The sequence below is a fragment of the Argiope bruennichi genome, chromosome 4 (assembly GCF_947563725.1).
Source record: "Argiope bruennichi chromosome 4, qqArgBrue1.1, whole genome shotgun sequence".
NCBI lineage: Eukaryota > Metazoa > Arthropoda > Arachnida > Araneae > Araneidae > Argiope > Argiope bruennichi.
In genome coordinates, this window is record NC_079154.1 from 56,753,044 (window position 1) to 56,775,789 (window position 22,746).

The 22,746-nt window shown below is 28.3% G+C and overlaps 2 protein-coding genes across 4 annotated transcripts in view; one reads left to right on the top strand and one right to left on the bottom strand.

Moving 5' to 3' along the window:
- LOC129965693 (eukaryotic translation initiation factor 4E transporter-like) overlaps nt 1-4,918 on the bottom strand; it is a 29,246-nt gene extending 24,328 nt beyond the window's left edge. For 2 of the 3 annotated variants that reach the window (XM_056079801.1, XM_056079799.1), the window contains exons 1-2: nt 4,584-4,917; nt 3,345-3,460 (exon numbers count right to left, since the gene is read on the bottom strand). In XM_056079801.1, coding sequence (XP_055935776.1) covers nt 3,345-3,460; nt 4,584-4,641 — 174 coding nt within the window. In that variant the 5' untranslated portion in view covers nt 4,642-4,917. Of the gene's footprint in view, nt 1-3,344; nt 3,461-4,583 lie in introns of all 3 variants that reach the window. The other variant, XM_056079800.1, reaches the window with a different exon arrangement.
- An 8,214-nt stretch (nt 4,919-13,132) lies between these two features.
- LOC129966969 (peptidylprolyl isomerase domain and WD repeat-containing protein 1-like) lies at nt 13,133-15,325 on the top strand. The gene has a single exon (XM_056081591.1). It carries the CDS (start codon nt 13,285-13,287, stop codon nt 15,124-15,126), a length of 1,842 nt encoding a protein of 613 aa, XP_055937566.1. The 5' UTR covers nt 13,133-13,284; the 3' UTR covers nt 15,127-15,325.
- The last annotated feature ends 7,421 nt before the right edge of the window (nt 15,326-22,746 follow it).

Genomic DNA, 22,746 nt, shown 5'->3' on the forward strand with positions numbered 1-22,746 from the left:
AATAAACATTTAATGTCATTCATTTCGATACACACTAAGCTTGAGAAGAAAAGGAGACCTTAGAAATATCCATTTCTTGGTCTTGGTTCATTTAGTCAAATTAGATATATTTACATTCCCCAAGACACTAAGGCTATTTTAACCTTATGCAATCATCAATACCACATTGGTGTCATGCAAAAACTATTGGAAGCCAGTCCTGCAGATGCTAAACTACAGAATTCAGACTAGAAATGCAGATAGCATAGTATTAAGAATGAATTTACAATCTTCAGTTGTAATGAGATGATGACAATACCTGAATCACCATTTCTCCATGTTTCAGCAACACACTAGTAGGAAGACATTTGGTACTGATTCATTTCACATACATCAGACAGCCTTACATGATTGTAAAATCTAGTTTCAAATCTGGAATCTTCCAGCTTCTCGGACCACTTTGTCCCATTTTTTATTTAAAGAACATTCATTCACAATTCATATATTATTTCAGACTATTAATAGTAATAAAAGTAAATAGATAAGTGGGCCTAGTAGCATTTTACAGAGACTTTATATTCTGAAGAGATCGAATATACACTTGGAATAAATATTTCAAAATTTGATTTTTTTTTTTTACTGAAAACATTAAAATTTATTCACATATAATTTTTTGATTAAAAAATTCTCTTGGGAGATATTTATTTAATACTAAATGTTTTTTTTTAAAAAATTTTTGATAATTCTTTAAAAAATTTTATACAAAATTGAAAGCTACGTTTCAAAATTACAATAAAAATTAAACTATTTTCATTAGTTTTACAAATATTTCAATGCATTTTTCTCTTGTCATTGTAAGCTAGAGAATACTGGTTTCTTTTGTTTGTTTTAATACTTTGACAATGTTAAAATGACATTTTTTGCTTTAGATTTCATTTGGCATGATGAAAAATAGTACTTTAAATTATTTTTACCAGCATATTCAATCCAACTAAAATGCTACTGAATATGCTCAACATAAATAAAATGTACTGTATCCTTTCACAATATAAAACCAACTATTCATTTTAAACGAGTACCGAGAAAACATAGTTGCAGCACTTTGCAAAACATCATGCAATTTGATAAATGGTGCAAACAGTTACATTTATATAAATTTGAACTTCAGCAGAAAGGTTTGTATATAATTAACACAATTGATGTAAGGCTATTAAAATAACATGGTTTTAATATCTATCTATAATATTTAATTTGATATTTAAAAATTCTTCATTGAGAAAACTGCAAAATTTATACACAAGTGCACATTCTCCAATCAGAATTACTTAAATTTAGATATTTTTAATGTCAAATCAAATACACCTTTCAATGTTAAAAATATACAACTCCATAAACTGCAAATAATCTGTAACCTTTTAACTAGAGTTTTATATAATTAAAATTTTAAACCCATGTAATAAGGTTCTTATTAAGATCAGCCATGTAAAAACTTTTTTTTTTATCCAATAGGGAAAAATATTTTCTGGGATATACATACGCAATTAATATGACAGACTTTACAATTCAAACTATTAAATTAATGTCACAATTTTACAGATCCCAAAAAATAAAAACTTATTGTTTGAACTTAAACTTTAAAGTTGAGTTAAAAATAATTTGATTATACAGGAGTTTTTTAAAAAATATTACCAAAACAAATAAGTTAATAAGTCAACAATTTGTAGGAAAAAAAATCATGACCGAAAATTTTTATATACCTTTTTGTTGTAGATTTGTACATGTTTTTAATCAACAAACTGCAAGAATGAGTGTGGTCTATAATTATTTATTACGAGAAGTCTATTGATTTCTCAAATAAAAATAACATCAGCTAACAATTATAAATATGCCAAAATTGAAACAATACCAAATGATAAGCATATAAGGTAACACTTCTCGGGTTTGAATTGTTGAAATTCATATGTAAAACAAGTTACCTATCATTATAATAACCATTCCTTACAATAGACAGTAAATAATTCCAAGGATCTGCAATTTAAATTTTTATATATCTGAATATAATATTTTCAAAAAAATTGCTAATTTATAATTCTTATTAGAATTACACAAAATGAAAAAAATATCAGAATTGTTATTTAAAATCAAACTCATTTGAAAAAGTTATCTTTTATCAAGAAATTAACTATGTTCATACTAATATAACATTTCATAATGAATGTAAATTTGAAAAATTAAGAATTTAAATGCTTATATTTTTTTTTACAATCATAATATGTAACTTTTAAATTAAAAAAAAATTTTTAAGTTTTAATTTCAATTTTTAACAAAAGGTTCAATTTTAAAATTCAAATCTATATACATGGAATAATTTCAGAACCCTCATAACAATGTCTGAATACCGATACTATTCTGTTAACATCAACAATTATTGTAAAGATTCAGTCTTATTAAATTAGGCTTTTTTTTTCTCCTTTTTGTCTGGGACTACACTATAATAATGGAAAAGGTTCCACACAAATCAATATCCATCAGCAATTAACATTAAATTTATTTTCATTTTCACTTATGACAGCAAATATTTGAAGGATTGGCAATAATTTTGTTGGCAAAATAATTTTTTTCCCTGTAAACTCTGTATAGACAATGTAATGAAATGCTCATTTTTCTTACAAGTCAGAAGTGTGCTCATAGGTTGGAGCATTTTGGTGCTGCATTTGGCAAATTTTGCCTCTTTCGCTGCTAAGTAATAAGTACCAAATATTAAAATTTTGACAAAAATTATTTCTTACTTTACAAGTTAAAAATAATAACTTTGTATAATGAAATGCCCATAACTCAATATATATATCATACAGTAGAATATATTGAAAAATTAGAATTGCAACAAGAAATATTACCATAAGAAGCAGGACAAATAAAACTATAGCTTATTGAATAAAACTTGATTTAAATAACTGAATTAAACCGCAATTGCTTTTTATTAATTTCCCCCCCCCCAATATATACACACACACATATATATTATATATATATACACACTTATATATTTACGAAAATTAACTATTCAGAATAAAAATTAATTTTGGAACTTACAATACAATAAATACTATTTCACAAAGCTTAGTTAAAGTTCAAATGATAAACAAATTTTTGATTAATGGTTCTTTGAACCAAGAAACTGGAAATATTTATTATAACGATATTCAACATACCACATCCTCGAGAGACATTTCAAAAACATTAATATTATTGCTTTATTTATGAATTTTATACTTTAAATTACTTAGTTAAAATTTTGCAACATAACTTGAATATACTTAAGACCAGAAATTAAATATTATAAATAAAATTTAAAAAATACTAACTTTTGTATACTGAAGTGTAGGCATTACAGGAGAATCTCTTTTACTACCAGCAGATGAACAACGTGATGATGGTCGACTATTATTACATTTAACTTGTTCAGAAGATTGACTGTCATCTGATAGGAGAAAAATAATTTCATCCTTGAATGAATTTTAATAAATAAAATTTCATGAATTACAAGTATATATTTTCATTAAATAGCAAATGATAATCACTAACACAAATCCCCAAAACCAAGATTTCATTGTTTTACAATTAATCAATATTACAAATATACTGATGCTTTGTTATTTTAAATTATATATATGAGTATAAAAGAATGTAAACATGCTGAACATATGTACTACAAAGTGTCACTCATAATTTTAAATAAAAGTATTTTATTCATTTTATTGCCAATATTTCAGTAAACCATACAGTATTTTCTTAAATAATTCAAAATTAACAAAATGAGTTTTATTTTAGAAATTCTATATAAATATGTTCTATAAAAGAAATGTGCAATGAAATTATAAAATAACCACAACAAGAAAAATAGCAACAACACAGGCGTTATTTATAATTATTATAAAGGAGCAATCAAATTCCATAATTAACGAAAATTTATCTTAGGCTAATATTCTAAATATTATATAAACTATAAAAAGGTTATTAAAATTTAATAAAGGTTTCAAAATAAAAAAAGTCAGTATCTTTAACAGATTTATATTAATATCGTAAAATAAATATTAAACTTACTTACTGCAAAATAGATTTTATTATTTCAATTACTGTTACTCTTTTAATAAATATGAGTTTATTTACTAGACACATGCATTTACATTTCTTCTTACTCAATATGCAGCACCAATAAAAATAATACTTTATTATGGCACAAATATAAATGCAAGTTTTTTAATACGACGATAACCTACTATTAAAAAAAGTACTCTCGTATGACAACAATAAAAAAAATTTCAGTCGAATTCAGTTTTCTTGTCTCAACAAAAAGAGTAATTCGATTTTGTTTACTGCAGAAAAATGCATGCCAAAACTTGGATTTTTTTAAAACAAATAAACAAGAAAATAATTTAAAATATTTCAACTGTCCTTCAAATTCTCGTATACAAAACAATGCACTAGTCGTATAGAATTCCATGCTTATTTTTTATCAAAAACTATCGAAGTAAACATTCCATAAAAAAATTGTAAAACAATGCTTGAAATGAAAGCATTTTAATACAGTATAAATTACTAACCTTCTGGTGTGTTTCCATTTACTATTTCACCTTCTGTCAGTTGACGAACCATGGCCATCTTTCGCACGTAATGAAGAGGTCGTTTAAAAACAGTGTTTACAGACACAGAAATGACGTAACAATGTATTTACAAGATAGAAATTTATGTACACTATACAATATGAGTTCATTTATAATACAAGAAAGGACGCATCATTTCATAACAAATAACAAAATACGCCACGACCATACAATGATGCAAAAATAGAAATGTCGGAAAGTGCTCAGAACCCGGATGCTAACCAGCTGAGCAGTCTCTCTAACTCCAAATCACAATCTTTTTCGAGTTCCCGAAACAGCAAAGCAATCTCTCTTTGAAACCAGCAGTCGCAGCGCCCCACTGTTTTGCACTACCGTTACATTGATTTATTTTTAAAATTTAATTACTTTCAAACGAGTAATAAATGGATATTCACTGATATACGTAACTGGATTTCAATTATAGAAGTTGCAATACTTTCTTAAATTTTTCATTCAATCATTTCATCATACAAAAAAGAAAATAAAAATAATTAATTTAATCTTGAATCGAATTGGCGAACATAATTTTTAAAAAGTAAATCTGTAGATAAATGCGCAAACTTATTAGAAAATAATAAATATTATTTCCGATGATAACCTTTTCTTCCAGTCATATAATTTGTAAAGGAATGAAATAACTGCATTGATTAGTTTCAGTTTTGATTTCCATTTGTGTCGTACTAATATCATAATGACTAGCGCTATGGCTACAGTCACTGGTCTTCAGCTTCAAATCATGTGGAAGAGATGGATTTTTATAATGGGGTAACTTCATGTTTTACACCACATATATTTAACTTCTTTTTTAAAAAATATTATGATGAAAAAATACATAGATATAATCCAAATTCCTGAGTACTTGATTTATCAAAAATTTAAGAAATATAATAGCCAATATTAGATTTATTTAGATACTCGATTCATTTCTACTATTCATCTATTCATACTGTTCGATTTATCGCATTTGATGCGTTTTAAAAGAGAATGTGTTGATAAGCGTGTATATAGGTGCGCGGGCGTGTAGAGTGTGTGTGTTGGATGGTTTTATTTAATGCATAGCAACCAATATTGCCCAAATATACCGTAGAAATTAAAAATGCCAATCGCAGCAATTGTTTAGAAGTTTTACTTTACAATGTAATTAATCATAATTATATATTTAATTTTTATATTAAAAAAAACTAAGCTGAGCTTGATTTTTAATTAATTTTAATTCTAATTTAGCATAAATTTTTAATTTATTTAAATCACATTCGAGATTTTACCGCTTTTATAATGTAGAAAGATTTCTTACTCCGTTTTAAAATCTAAAAAATCAGCTAACAATTTAGGCAATTTTTTTCCGAATTTGATAATTTTTGAAAATTATTAATAAGCGTAATTAATTATTTATTTCGATAATGCATTGCATTACTGCGAAAGAAATTCAAACCTTTAATAAAATAATAAATATATATTCACTAAATTTTTTTTCCATTGTTGAAAGCCAAAGAAATATTCTGTTTGTTTTCTGCTCTGTTTGCACGAGAAATAAGAAAGCGAAGTTGCAGCGTCCTGAAAAAAGACACTCACACGTATAAACACACATTCTCTTTTAGAATGCATAGAATTGTACTGGTAACCTATCTAAGAAAAAAGGTAGATTAAGTTTTTAGTGACAAATAATATCACGCGGCTTTATTCCATTAGGGCAGTTCATTTATAAATAAAATTATTATAAGGTATTAAAATAACACGACTCTAATGCCTATAACAATTTAATGTTTAAAAATAATTTTTGGAAAAATTAGGAGCATCAATGTTGTGATAAAAGATTTAATGGAAATTAAGCACAAAAGTTAGTTTTTCAAAGGCTGCCGCAGTGAATAATGTAGAAGACTGAAATATTATGTCACAACAAACAAGCATCTTATTTTTAAAAAATTTCAAAACGATTGACTGTTTCTAGAAATTCTATACGGCTATTTATAAACAAATAAAGTCATACTTTATTGAATTTCTTGGTATTAAATTGAAACTCCCAAACCTGAAACAAAAGTTTCTGTGTCATTCGATGAAAAGAAATTTCTATGTAATTTGCTTATTCAATTAGCAGGAAATGTATTTTTTTTATTTTTATATTGTACAGAGTTATAACTTATGTTACAAATACAAGCTTAAGTAGATTTGGAAGGAGAAGTCCCAAAATTTCATCTAACTACGTTTTTAATTATATAATCACTTTTATAGACTAATCAACAGACAAAAATAATTTCTTCCAACTTGAGGAGGTCTAAAATGAGGAGATTTGAGGAGAAATCCACAGGTGATTTTTTTTTTTTTTTTTTTTTTTTTTTTTTTTAGGGTTGCAGTAATTTGATTACTTCGTATATCAAAAACAATATTAACAGTGAGGAAACTATATTTTTCATTCAACACATATATTGAAATAAATTCAACTACATTTTTTTTAACTCTAGCATGTTATACACTTATGAGATTATTTATAATGTTTCAGTAATGCATTATGTTGTCATGACAACAGCATTAAACGCAGTCATAGGAACAGATTATTTCATGATAATTATGATTATGTTTAATCCTACTTAATTTAAATCGATTTTGATAAACTTTCTTATTATGATGATAAATTATTAATAAACACTATTAATCATAAAAATTCCATGAATAAAAATCAATTTTGATTTTACATTTTTCTCTGATGACTTAGACATTACTGTACAGCGATAATTTTTAATCGGTTTTAAAACCAGAAAAATTATTTTTTTATTGATATCAATTTAATTTTCAAGCATTTTTTTTTTTTTTTTTTTTTTTTTTTTTTGGAAATTGTGTAAATTTTAAGTATCAAAAGATGAAATTCAAATCGTTTTTATTATTTCATTAAGTATTTAATCGCTTATGTTTTTTTATTATTATTTTTGAAAGCAAAAGAATGATCCTGTTTCTTATCTGAACAGTTTACAAGAACAATATATATATATATATATATATATATATATATATATATATATATTAGATGATGAATAGCTAATGGAACTATGATGTCAATAGTGATGATGATGACTCCATCATGAACGATCAGGTTCCTAATAAACAGAATGGAAGGTTCCTAATAAACAGAATGAAGGTATTAAGCTAATACAACTTTATTGTAGTTTACAATTTGAAGCTTAAAGATACATTTTTTTAGGAAAATATGAACATTAAATTCCACGAAAGAAATTTAATTGCATTTAACACACACAATATTTCCGACCTCCGAAGGCAGTTAGTTACTAAAAATAATCTCTTATAATAATAAAAAAACTTTTATAATGAATTGCCGCGTAATGTGTTCCTGTATTTAAAAAAAATCCTTATAGTTTTTCTTATTATTTTCAGCAATGCTGTTTACAATAGCCATGAAATTCAAACTGTTTGCATTGTTTCATCAAACATTTGTTGGCATTATTTTAGCATATTAATGAAAGTTAAAGAAAGAACCAGTTTATTAAATACGCAATTTATATGAAGAATAAAAAAAAAAGAGAGAGAGGTTACGTGGCTAAAAGACCAGATTCAATTAGAAGATGATTCATTACTGGAGTAGTTAAGTATTTAGTGGCATTTTGATGCAATGGGATTTCACTCTATCAGAAGAGTTTCTTGGGACAATAAATACAATTGTAAAGAGAGTATCAAAATAACACCACTTTAATAGATATTAAAATGGTGTTATTTTGATGATTTAATGATTAAAAAATTTTTGATGAGGTTATTATGAAACTCAAGCTTAAGTATTAGTAAATGAAGAAAGAAACATTAAATAATACAAGTAGGGAATTCAAAGTATTGGATTACCAGGAAAAATATCACGAACAAATAATTTTATTCAAAACTGTAAAAATGAATCACTAAAAGTTAATACAAAATTTACTCCTCCCCTTCAAAAAAAAAAAAAAAAAAAGAAAAGAAAAGTGAATCGTTTAATTTAAACAAATTTTACTAAAACTGAAACTCATGCGAACAAAGTAGCGATTTAGAATACGCAACTCTTGATTAGTAGCAAAATTTAAAAGAGACTTTGATGATGTGTCCGCCTTACCCGGAAAGGGGGTGCAGTAGCTTCTGTGGGTAAAGACCCCTAAGCATCCGAAGGCAGAAATCTGAGTTCTAGCTCAAATGAAAATGACATTCACTTGCACAACCCCTTTTTTATGGGGGGGGGGATCGTTCACACATCTCTGAGAACACAGGGAGAAGAGCAACCATGCCCGAACCAGGACTTGCACCCAGGACGCCCAAATCACGGGGAAGACGCGCTACCCCTAGGCCAGGCTCAAATTGAACTTCCCCCAAATACGAAGGTTCTGTTAGCTAGGTGATCCCCAAATGAGAATGATCTCATATGAACTCTGTTCCCCATAAGTTGCGAAACTTAGTGGTCATTGGGAGTACACAAAGATATTAGCGATCATAACGAATTGAAAAACAGGCATAACTAAATATTTGAAATATTTTTATAGCAATTCAAAATGATGCTATATGATAGTATCAGTTCGTCTGATGCTGCTTTCTCGAACTTATGCTGTGAATATTTTAAGCCGACAGTGGTTTAATTCGTTTATTGTATTAGTGTATTTCTCTAAATTCATATTGAACAGCAATTAAGGACCGCCACCTTTTAAAAGACATAAACGACTTAAAAATCTGCTAAATTGGTGATTCCAAAATTTTCTCGCATGCTCTCTAATAAAGAAATTAGCCCTAAGCAAATAACATCTGGGCAAATAGATTTCCCCCAAATGAATTTCGTTCAATATTTTATAGAAATCCACAACTTTCGTGTAAAGACCGCATACCGAATTTCATCTGTCTAGCTCAAAGCGCTTTTGAGTTATCTTTGTTACAGGCAGACAGACATAATGTCAAAAATGGGTTTTTCGAACTCTGGAAGATCTGAAATATAGAGATTCTTCAAAATATCGAGTTCGAATTTTCCGAAAATTACAATACTTTCTCTATATTTCCGAGTGCGAGAAAGTAAAAAATATTCACTTTATAAATATTTTAATTAAAAGTAAGTGTAATTAAACATGCAGGAGATTTGCCAATTATACTTGACAAAATACTTATTTTATCATTTATAGAATTTGTATATTCTATAAACTTATTCATTTAGCAAATAGCAAAAAAAAAAAAAAAAAAAAAAAAAACTTTTGAATCAACCTGCTTGTAGTTTCCTCTCTGTGTAGCGGTCCTAGGTAGTTGCTTATTCTGTCTTACTGAAAATCTGCCATCGTATGAGCCCGTTCTATTGTTTATAATCTAAAATTTGGATACTTTTCCATTGAATTTACCTTTTAATTATAATTGCGGGTTATTTATGTTTTTTTTTTAATTATAGAGTCTTGAAATTCGTTGAATCATTCTGAATAATTCTGTATGCTTCATGAATTCCAATCCTATTTCTAATAAATTAAATCTGTGGAAGAAATTCAATAATCGACAATTGTTGAAAAAAGCAAAAAAAAAAAAAAAAAAAAATGTAAGAGCAATCGGATGGAAGTAGGGAGCGGAAATGTTCGTATCCATTGTATGTTAAACGATGTGACAGTTTTAAATCAATGTAGTTAACTATCTGAAAGTAGATAAATGTTACACACTGAACTCACCTATTATTTCTCTAAACTACTGAAGAAATTGAATGTGACTGAAAATAAAAGTTTATCGTTCGTTCCAAACGCTGAAAACGTCGAGAGAAAATGCTTTCTTTGTTGTGAGTGGTATACCTTTCTCAAGATTGGGAAAATTAATATTTGGCCATTTTAAATCGACTAAAAAGTTGTCCATCCATGAGATAACCCGTCCATCATTTTCAAAGACTGATAATACGTTTGAGGAGTTAAAAGTGAAAACGGTTATTATCGATTGAGAACAGAACGATTTTTAGAAAATTGGGAAGGAAGAAGAAGGAATATACTGATCGGAATAAAAAAGATGAGATACTGAATAAAATTCAGTTATTCCCTAATTGTTCATTTTAAGAAGTTTCATATTTTTTCGATATTTATATTCGGAACAAATGATTCAATAGGATTTTTCTTTACGGGTAATATCGGATAGCATTTAAATTTGAATAAATTTTGAATATAATTTCAATAAATTTATTTTTTTAATTCATGTTTGTCCGTCAAATTTTTAGAAAAAAGTATATAAATAACATTTTTTCATAGTAATATGTACAAGGGGTGCTCAACTGAAAAGGTACGAAACGACACTGTGGGTATAAATGAAGACTTTATTCAAAGTATACACCATAGGCCTGAGCACAATGATCCCATTGATTAACGAGCCGAAGGATTCCTTGTTCCCAGACTCTTTGAAGGACTGGGTCCCGTCCCGGCCACAGGAATTTCGGGAATCCTTCGGCTCGTTAATCAATGGGATCGTTGTGGTGTATACTTTGCCTATGTTGTATACTTTGAATAAAGTCTTCATTTATACCCACAGTGCCGTTTCGTACCTTTTCATTAGAAACCCCTTATAACTATTTTATAAAAAGTATATGGCCGTAAATAGCCGGAGTTGTTTTAACAAATGTGAATCCCTGGGGGTCTTTTCAGAATCATCAATAGGAATTTCAACTTCTATATGCCAAAAGAAAATATCTGTTTATGTATAAAATAATTGAGCAATAAGTAATGAAATTTTTTAATTAACTTTAGAAATTTGTATTTCGTCTCTTTATAAAAATTGGAGGTTGCAAGCCAACTCCGACCATACTCGCATACAAGACACACAATACTATAGGTTCCATTATAAAAAGATTTTTATTTAATTTTATGCATTTAATAAATACAAAAATGCAGCCCTATATTTAATATTTTAATAATCATATGCATGATTAATGATATATTCTAATTTTACTAATATAAGAGATCTACATTTTTTATTTAATTGATGCAAAAATGTGCATTTTAATTTATAATTTTAATAACTGTAATCCTAAGCAATTGTAATTTATAATATCTTTATTCAAATAAATAATATTTTATATTTAGATATACGACATAAATTAAAATAATTAATTTGGGGATACTTTTTATAATCTAGAATACCTTGTCTTGTAGTGAAAAATGCATTATCTTACGAAAATGTATAACTGAAAGAATATTAAGAAGTTTGTAAATTTGAAACAACACTATTTGGCCAGAAAAAGAGAGAGAAAAAACATGCTTTTAAAATAGGCGAATTTTTTTTTGGTGAAAATTTCAAATGCCTTTGAAAATTATTTTAATGTAATTCCTGAAAAAAAAAAAAAAAACCACCGACATTTTATAAATTAAATTAAATTAAAACCCGAAATATACATAGATTTAAAGAAAAACAAATGCAATAAAGTAAAAATTATATTAAAATATTTGCTTCCTATCATATTTCGAAATTACTAAGATTTTTTCCAATATCCATACGTTTTTGGGACTGACTGTTGTTTGTTAAAAACATCTTATCATAACGTGACCAAACCCACATTCACTCGCTAAAATATATTCATAAGGAACTTTCAGATGCTAATCTCAAAGTATTTATCTGTTTATTTCAAATCATAATTTAATAAGATTATAGTTAAAAATTATTCTTTTTTTAAATAGAAAACACAGAATGGATGGAAATTCAAATTGATGCTTTCTAGACTCCTTTTGAAGTATCTTTTCAGATCTTTCGATTCATCCTATAGGTGCAAAAGCATTACAAAGAGCTTTTGCTCGTCTTAAAAGGCAGCGGTCTAGTGGTAAGGTCTCGGCTTCTAGAACCGGAGGGTTTCAGGTTCGAGACCCGACTCCACCAAAAAACCGCCGTGTAAGCAAGCCTGGTGCACGTTAAATCCCTGCGGGCCATACGTCTTCCGGTTGGTGTGGTCTGGAGAAGGGGGGTACCAAATCAAGTGTCATCTGATCGTGTTTCAAAGTTACGAGGTCCGTCCAGAAATAGCCCTAATGTTGCTTTCATACGGTATGTTAATATAATTTAAACTAAACTAAACTAAATCTTCGTCTTAAAATCCGTCATATATCACTCTTAAAAGGAAAGTAATAATAATAAAGCTTTTTTCTTGTACATGGTGTGCAGTTTGAGTTCTAATATAGAGAGTTTATGCAAAATATGAGAGAAATATAGGGGTATTTACTAATTAATTGAAAGCAAAATGTGAGGTTAAGTAGAGCTTTTCATGAGCTCTAGATCAAAGATTCTGCGATAATTTCGTAAAATAAAATTTTGCTAAAACTTAAAAAGATTATACAATTGCGAGATCTTCTGCGAATTTCTTTCAAAAGAGACACTTGAATAATAATAACAGGGATAAAAATAAAAATTAGTAAATTTTTCAGATTAGCAGAAAAAAAAAAATTTCCAGAGTACACTCTAGTGCGATTTTGAATCGATATAGTATTTCATTATTAAAATAGGAAAACGGCTAAACACAACCCAAGAAAGAATTGAAGTGAATGTGAGTTGTTGTGTCTCTTGTTGCGCCAAAACGTGTTGGATTTGTGAGGAAATTAGTTTTAGATCTTTGGAAAATTAATTGTTTAGAAAATGTGAAGCTGCTATTGCTCTTTTGTATAATTAACCGAAAACTTAAACAAAGGAGAAAATGTCCGTAAAAAGAGAACTTGAGCATGAAGAATCCAGTAATGATGAATGCATCGGTCCTATGCTGTCAGAAGCGGCACCGGTGAAAAAGCGTAAAGTTTTAGAATTTGAACACATGTACTTAAAAAACATGCCTGATAAAGAATCTTATGAAAAAAGTTATATGCATCGTGATGTTATTACCCATATTGCTTTAACAAAAACAGATTTTCTAATTACTGCGAGTTGTGATGGCCATTTGAAATTTTGGAAGAAAACAGATGAAGGTATAGTATTTGTTAAGCATTTTCGTGCGCATTTAGGAAATATTCAGTGCATCAGTGTAAATTCTTCTGGAACTTTATTATGTTCTATATCGAACGATAAATCCTTAAAAGTATTTGATGTTGTAAACTTTGATATGATTAATATGATAAAATTAAATTATTGCCCCAGTTATTGCGAATGGGTTCATGGCGCTGGAGATGCGATTGCCGCTCTTGCAGTTGCTAAGCAGGATTCCAAGGAAATTTATGTATATGATGGCAGAGAAGTAGGTGAACCCTTGCATGCTTTTGAAAAGCTCCATTCTTCATCAATTGCAGTTATCAAATTCAACCCTGTGTTTGATGTCGTAATATCATGTGACAAAAATGGTATTATTGAATATTGGTCTACTCAAAAAAAAGACTTCAAATTTCCATCATGTGTACAATTTGACTCTAAACTTGATACTGATTTATATGAATTGGTAAAACACAAAACTTACCCTACTGATCTTGCATTTTCCCCTAAAGGAGACCAGTTTGCTATGATATGTAGTGATCGAAAGATTAGGATTTTTCGCTTTTTGACTGGAAAAATGATTCGTGTGTATGATGAAAGCCTGCAACATCTATCGGAACTGCAACAAACAAAACAACAACTTCCCAATATGGAGTTTGGTCGCAGGATGGCTATTGAGAGGGACTTGGAGAAAACTGAAGCCTTTGATACTGCTGGCATATCATATGATGAAAGTGGTTATTTTATTATGTATCCTACTATGTTAGGTATTAAAGTAGTAAATGTCTATACAAATCGTTGTGTTCGAGTGTTAGGAAAAAATGAAAATATAAGACCTCTAAAATTAGCTATCTATCAAGGTATTCCAAATAAACCAAAAGCAGCTATCACTGTTGAAATGCAAGCATCTGATAATCCTACATTAGATGCTCGTTCAAGTGACCCAACAATATTTTGCACAGCTTTTAAGAAGAACCGGTTCTATTTATTTACAACACGGGAACCTGATGATACCAAAAGTATTGATGCTGAAAGGGACATTTTTAATGAAAAACCCTCAAAAGAAGATATAATTGCAGCTACAGAATCCTTGAGCCAGCAACAAGTGTACAATAGCTGTGTTATCCATACAACTATGGGAGATATACACTGTAAATTATTTCCTAAGGAATGTCCCAAAAGTGTGGAAAATTTTTGTGTGCATAGTAAAAATAATTATTATAATGGCCATATTTTTCATCGTGTCATCAAAGGTTTTATGATACAGACCGGTGATCCAACAGGAACTGGAACTGGTGGAGAATCCATATGGGGTGGTGAATTTGAAGATGAATTTCATCCTAGTCTAAAGCATGACAGACCATATACTCTTAGTATGGCTAATGCTGGACCAAATACTAACGGATCCCAATTTTTCATAACTGTCATTCCAACACCTTGGTTGGATAACAAGCATACTGTATTTGGACGAGTAACCAAAGGCATGGAAGTTTGTCAAAATATAAGTACTGTTAAAACAAATCCTAAAACTGATAAACCTTATGATGATGTAAGGATAATAAATATAACACTAAAATAACTAAAAATAATTTGTCTCCGAAATTATAACAAGTCATGTAAATCTTTTTTATCATGATTCATAGTTAAAAATCATTCATATTCATTGTGGGATCATACATTTAAACTACAAATTTTTCTGTATTCATCTTTGAAATTTTACTTCAAATAAATAAAAATGCATTTTATTAAAAAGATCATATGAGATTGTTATTTTTATGCGAGTGTATTTTTTATTTTCTGATTTACTAGACAGTAGTTTTATACTGTTTGAATTTTATTTATAGGTTAAAATAATTATTGATAATTAAGTAATGTAAGTAATTGTAGTTTTTTGGGGGAAATGCAAAAATATATGTTTAATTTTATTATATATTAAAAAAAGATGAATTTCAATTGTTATAAAAATAACATTTTATCAAAATGAATGCTATTTATGCCAGTTATTTATGCTATTTATGCCAACAATGAATATGAGATAACATATTGAGCTTTACTAATTAATTACTGTTCTTTTTTTTTTTTTTCTCTTTTCTGTAATATAGTTTTTACATCCCATAAACTATTCTATGTTTAATTTTTTTACTAAGCTGTTCTTTTTATTATATTCATATTAAAATGTTGTAAACTAGTTAGTTTGATTAAATAATGAACAAGTCTATTTGTCACTTAGTTTTTTTTTCTGTTATTAGATAATCAAAGTTTATATTCGCCTAAAATTAATTTCTATTTTTTTTTTTGTTAAAATATGTTATGAAATATTATATCAATATGAATTATTTCATTCTTTTTCTTTAAAATTTCTAGAAATTAAATATAATTTTCATACTGTCACTTTTGAATAAGCTTTTAATTATTATGTTAATATTTGTTATAAAATAAAATTTCATTCTTCTAAAAAAGATTCCCACAAAGATTATCATTTCTGTTGCAGAAAATAATTTTTATTATTAAATTATATTGATTGTATGTTTGAATGGTATATGGTTAGAATTATATTTCTGTTTTGAATTTTCTCTTTTTATGCAAATGACGATGATTGTGTTCTTGTATACTTTTACTGAAAACTCTGTTTCCTTGATTTGATAGTAATAATTAGTTAATGTTACTTGGATTTATCCATTTTCCTATCTAAGATTTTCAATACCTGTATCATGACTACTAATATAAAATAATGGGAACTATTTAAATTAATTATGTATGTGAGAAGAAATTTTTAGCACCAGATTGACTATTATATTATGGAGGTATTCTACTTCTGAGATTAAATGTTTGCAGTAATAAGGACAATGCTTATACTTTAAACATTTTTTTTTTGTTTGTATATTAAATGTCATTAATATCTTTTGCAATAATTGAACGTTTTAGAAGTGACTTAATTTTCTTTTGAGTTAAAATTATTTCATTACAAGGTAAAAATAGTGTATAATGAATTACAAACCTTGTGAAAATTCCTTGTAATTGTTTAAAATGTGTCTGAGCAATATCTAAATTGATACAATTTCTGACAATATAGTTATTTCAATATATATTTAAGTACAAAGTGTCAGTTGCTTTTTTTTATAAAGAAATAAAATATTGCCAATAAATGCTGGTTATTTCTATTCAATTATTTCATTTAAACTATGTTGTATGTTTTCTTCTTATTTATAAATCTGGTTACTACAATTTTACTTTATATTAGTTTTGTCTAATTCCTATGTTAAATCTAATTTAATTTTTTAAATACATAAGCGAAGTTTAAAGAAATTATTCCTCTCATAAATAATGTATTTATTGCAGAATGATGCAATTGTTTTGTATGATGATTTTGTGTACTCAATCATTTATTCTGAATTGAAGCACTCATTTATTTTTATTGTTCAGTTTGTTTGAGATCACATATAGCTTCATACACATACAAAAAGTTTTAACTTCAAGGTACAACTAAAAATTTCAATTTTGTGCTATTGCTTTTATATTTGTTTATATCTGGAATGTAGAATTTGAAAGTTATCTGCTATACTTATTTTGAGCAAAGCTCTTTTTTTTTTTTTTTTCTTGTGTAGCAATCACTCTACATACTTCAGTTATATTTAGTTGTTAATAGTATATTATTTAACAGTATGATATAATATTTGTATTCTTTACTAAAGGAAGTTACCTTTTAAATTCAAGTTTATTTAATAAGAATATTTATATATTAAGTTGCAACCTCCATGCCCTTGATTGCCTCGGACAACAATACAAAGATTTTTTTTAAAAAAAATGTTAAATTTACAATAAAAATGTTTTTTAAAATTTATTACAGTAAATTAAAATCGGATTTAAAAAAATCATTAGATCAAAAATTTTCAAAAATAAGTTTTTTGTTTAATGAAAATTTTGTTTTCGTAATTTTTATGAGATAATAATTAATATCTTACTTAACATTTTAACTGAACCATAATTTCTTAATTGGATAAATGCTATAAGTTTTTTTAGTTAAATATACTGCTTGACAATTGCTAAGGAACAGTTACGTTTTTTGGAATTATTAAGTATAGACAATGATTGAAAAAATGAAACTAAGTACATGTTTAGTAGGGAGGAGGTGCATTTATCATAGTGCAAAATGGTGCAGATATCGACACATCAAAGAATTAAAAATAAAAAAGATGCTCCTTGGATGATTTCCAAACAACCCCACAAAAATTGGTCTTCAGATCAGAATGATGCAGACATGAGTACTTTAGTAAGATGTGTGATGACCACGGCATTAATGCACGTTCTGCATCTGTTCTCCATGCTCTCCACTAAACTATCGAGGAGTTCTTGAGGGATATTGTCCCACTCCACTCTCAAGGCGATTTTGAGCTCTTGGATTGTTTGGAGAGGGATAGTTCTTTCTGAAACACGTCTGCCAAGAGCATCCCAGGTATGTTCAATGGGATTTCGGTCGGGAGAATAAGCAAGCCATTGTATACGGACAATATTTGCTTTGGAAAAAGAAAAAAAAAAAAAAAAAAAAAAAAAAGAAGAAATTCGCAAGTAAAATTTTCCTGAGTAAAAACAAATAAACAACTGGCTTTGACTGTTTTGTTGAAGCAATGATATTTTAATCCTATCCATGTAGAAACCAAATTATTATGAACCTCTGCTTATCAATACATTGTTGGACTATCTTTCCCTTTAATGCTGCATGGATTCTATGAGATGTTGATAAGCGGTATAATGAATATGAGACCGAATCCGATGAACTGTATTTTCCAGTTCTTTAACATTTGATGGTACTGGATCCAGCTGCCTGATGTCCTTTCGATTTGATCCCACAGACACTTGAGATATGGTGATTTTGCAGGCCAAATAAGTTAGGTAAAGTCTCGGCCATACTCTTCTAACTATTTACTGACAATGCCACCTATATGACAATGGAGCACTGTCCTACTGGAAATATACATCGCCGGCAGGCTGCACCAATAACATACTAGAATGTATTTGACCTACGATAACATCTAACTACTTTTCGACTTTCAGGCTTTGTTCCACAGTAATTAAAGAACTCATACAATGCCAAGAAAGCACCGACCAACCCATAATATTGCCTCCATCAACTTGAAGTGTTGTTGCAGTGCAGTTGAGGTCAATACTTTCGAACTCTTTTTTTCCCCATATTCTCATCTTGCAAACTGCATCTTGTAGTTGTAACCGCAATTCAGCGGACCACATAATTCTTTTCCGGTCATCTATTGTCTAATTCTTGAGTTCTTTTGTGAAACGGAGGCTTTCGGCTTTCGAGCATGTTGTTGATTTCCATAGCCTATATTATTATGTCAAGACGATCATAATGCTTTGACTACTCAGTTTATGTAAGCATATAAAATGCAAACAAGATTGTTTTCCTAATAATAAAATTAAAATGTTATTGACAATTTTTTTCTTTAAAAAAAAAAAAACTTTTTACTTTCTGATATACGAAGCATATCAAAAGAAAATATTGTAATCGTTAATACTTCGATTATCCTCATTTCAGACTTCAAATGTGTCTTTCAAACTTTGAAATTGTGTCTGTCTATTTGTGAACACGATAATTCAGGTACACTTTCAGCTAGAGCGATGGAATTTGGTATGCCATCCATATCCATATGCATGCGGACGCGATTACTAAGAAAAGCAAAGAGCTATGCCATTAAAATTTGGTAGTCAAATTTGACATCAGAATTGTAGGTGCGTATAAAATTCTGGACCAAATCTGTCAAAGACGGGAAGTACAAAACGCTTATGTGTGGCACTCTGAAAATAAAAATCTGAGTACTCGTGACGCTCATGATTTTATCCAAGTTTCAAAATTTTGAATGGGGGAGATTATTATAAGGAAATATGCGAGAAAGTTTTTGAGAAACCATTCTCTTTGGCGTATTACGTGAAAGAACGAATAATATTAGCATTTGGGAATTTTCTGTCAAACTCGCTTTTTTGTTAAGCGAGTTTGCTTATCGGAACTTTGCTATTCGGAACTTTGGAAACATCAAATGTTTTTTATTTTCCGTGTTTAAGAGAGTGAGAGAGAATAATAATTAAATTCAATGCTTAAATTATTTTATTCTTTAAAATTAAATAGACCTTATTATATACTGAAATTTTTTGTTTAAATTATTGAATGACTGAGTTACTCAATTGTCTGAATTTTTAGTATGATAATGCAAACGGGATGGCATACTATCTGCAGATTGGGATATGCATGATGTGAAAATCATTCAAAGTCTTTATAGGAACGATAGTTCTCCCTAGAGCTATTAAATATGGCAGGTAGTTATTTCTTTAGTAAATGTTCATTAATAAAATATTTTCAAAAATTCTAATTGGATTGAAATTTAGGAGAAACAATGAAACATTTTCGTTTTCACTTAATATTTTCAGAACATATTACTGCAGGAAAATCAATCTTTCAAATTCAAGAAATAACATTTCTGTTATAGTAATTTTGTTTCTGCATAATTATTCTCTGCTCTTAATAAATTTTTAAAAATATTTTTTGAGCATATTTTACAACAGTATTTTTTATTTCTTATTTATTGTGTTTGTATCCTTGAGCGTTGTAACGATATTTAACCAAATAATTAAAGGTGAATTTAAAAAATAAAATAATGAGAGAAGAATCTAGTCCTAAAGATTATCATGCCATGATATTTCGAACTGGAAGATCGAATTTTCATTAATTTTTAGTCCACGAGCATATTAGTTTCTATATAAAGTAGTGAATTTGGAATATTTAAAATATTCAAGTCCAAAATATTCCAAATTCAAAGTTGTAGAACAATATTAATGGGCTCGTAGACCCATGGCTTGAAGTCTCATGTTTATCCTTTACAGAAAATAAATTGTATCTTACAGTGAATAGTTAGCTAATGAACTCTCGAAATATTACACAATTGTTTGATTGTGTAATATTTTAGTTAAAATTTACTGAGAATTTTTTTTAAATGAAAAAAATCAGACAGCGGAAATTGTTCAGCCATCTAATGCATGCTGTAATGATGACATTTTACAGAGAAAATACGAAGAAATGAAAGCAATGCCTTGTGCGAGATTTATAATACTAAAATCGGTTCTCATTTTAACAAAATATAATCATCTAAACTTTATTATAAAGATAATTCGTAAATAGAGATTTGCGATTACCTACTTGCTTTATTCTTTAATGCATATCCTAATTTGTGAAATAGTCTGCACTTTTACTTTGTACTGTTTGTTATAAACATCACTAATAATAATATAATTTTTTTAATATAATTTTTTACATTTTTATAAAAATGTAAACACATTTTCAGCAATATCTATATTTTTTTGGAACTAATCTAGTTTATTTTATTTTAAAAGTTTTTAGCATTTCTTCTTGTGAAGGTATTTTCAGTAACCTTTTCATCTTCATCTTCGTGACTCACCGCATTGCTTTCATTATTTTTCGCAACATTTTGAATGTGTCATGCTCCGTTGGATGTATTCAGAAATTACAATAGGCTTATGAACATGAAAAAGAATTAAAAAGCTCTACATATGTCGTATTACAGTAAGAGAGCATGAGGTAACAGAAGTCAAATTGGTAGATTTTATTGGAACTTCATCAAATAAAAAATCGTAAAATATTGCAAAAAAAAAAAAAAAAAAGGAATGTGTCGTGGCTAGTTCGTGAGTGCTTTGAAAAAAATTAGGCAAATAGAAAACTTAACAGATTTATTTCAGATTCGTTCGAGTTACTCTGCTCAGTAACTCCTTCTCCTCCAAGAGCCAACACTCGAATGACCTCACTCTTTGAATTACACTCGCGCTAGTTGCCTAGCGCCATCTATGAACGTTTATTTTCTTAACGCTTCAAAATCCAATCACTACACCCCCAACGTAAGAGTAGTGTTTATATGAAAACATAAACATACCTCTGAATTAAAATTATGAATTGGATTTTAAAACGTATCTAATAACATCAAATTATCCAAATAAAAATAAACACAAATGCAAAGTTAACTCGAATGAATAACTAATTACTAACAAGCATTTAAGAAAGCAACGAGGTAAAATAAGAAATGCACAATTTAATATAAATACCATCTTGATAATAAGAAACTCACTTATCAGTTAATATATACTTAATAATGTATATAATCACTTATCAACTAATAAACACAAATTTATAATGAATATAATCACTTAGTAAACATTAATACATAATTAAGAAAGGATTTCACTTGATAAACATTATTCAAATAATATTTCAAATATAACCAAAACTGCTGAATGAAAATTTATAACAAACACTAGAAAAAGTTATATTCCTGTAACCAATCCTATTTCAAACAGTTTTGCACATTATACTCTTAAACTTGCGAATACCAATTATTCAACATATTAAGAAAATGATAATAACAAAAAAAACATTAAAACAAATATACATAATATCAAGCATAAATTATTATTATTTTATAGTCACTAATCCCATATTGATATATAAAACAGAAAAATGATATTAGTACTAAAAAAATGTTTTTCAGTCTATTTTGGTAATAAACGTGACAGGGCATCTGCATGCGGCATTTTAGAACCAGGGCAATGTTTTAATGTTATGTTGAATCTCTGCAAGGCAAATACCCACCTTTGTAGTCGAGATGACTGAGGAGCGCACTTGGTCAGATAAGGAAGGGGGTTATGATCGGTAAAAATGTGGATCTCGGATCCAAACACAAGGGTTTCAAACTTTTTCAAGCTCCAAACTATAGCAAATGCTTCCCGTTCGATTGTCGACCAAGATTGTTGGCTTTTGTTTAATTTTTGACTTGCATAAGCGAAGAAGGAGTTACTGAGCAGAGTAACTCGAACGAATCTGAAATAAATCTGTTAAGTTTTCTATTTGCCTAATTTTTTTTCAAAGCACTCACGAACCAGCCACGACATTTGGCGCAGTCGACAGGATTGAGAATCGAGTGCTATTTTTGACGAACTTGAAATCGAACTTTATTCGATAAAGGTGTGTGCTTTCGGTATCGATATGGCCTTCCTAGGCAGTGCGAAAAAGGAAGATTTGAAGTTGTTGGCGGAAGAGCTGGGTGAAACTGTTTCATTAGAGATGAAAATTGTGGACTTAAAAAAATTAATTACTGGAAGTGAAAATTACGAGGAAGAGTTTGTGAAG

Bases quoted from the DNA above. Each gene is read 5' to 3' on its own strand.
- LOC129966969 (XM_056081591.1), top strand. From the start codon at position 13,285: ATGTCCGTAAAAAGAGAACTTGAGCATGAAGAATCCAGTAATGATGAA.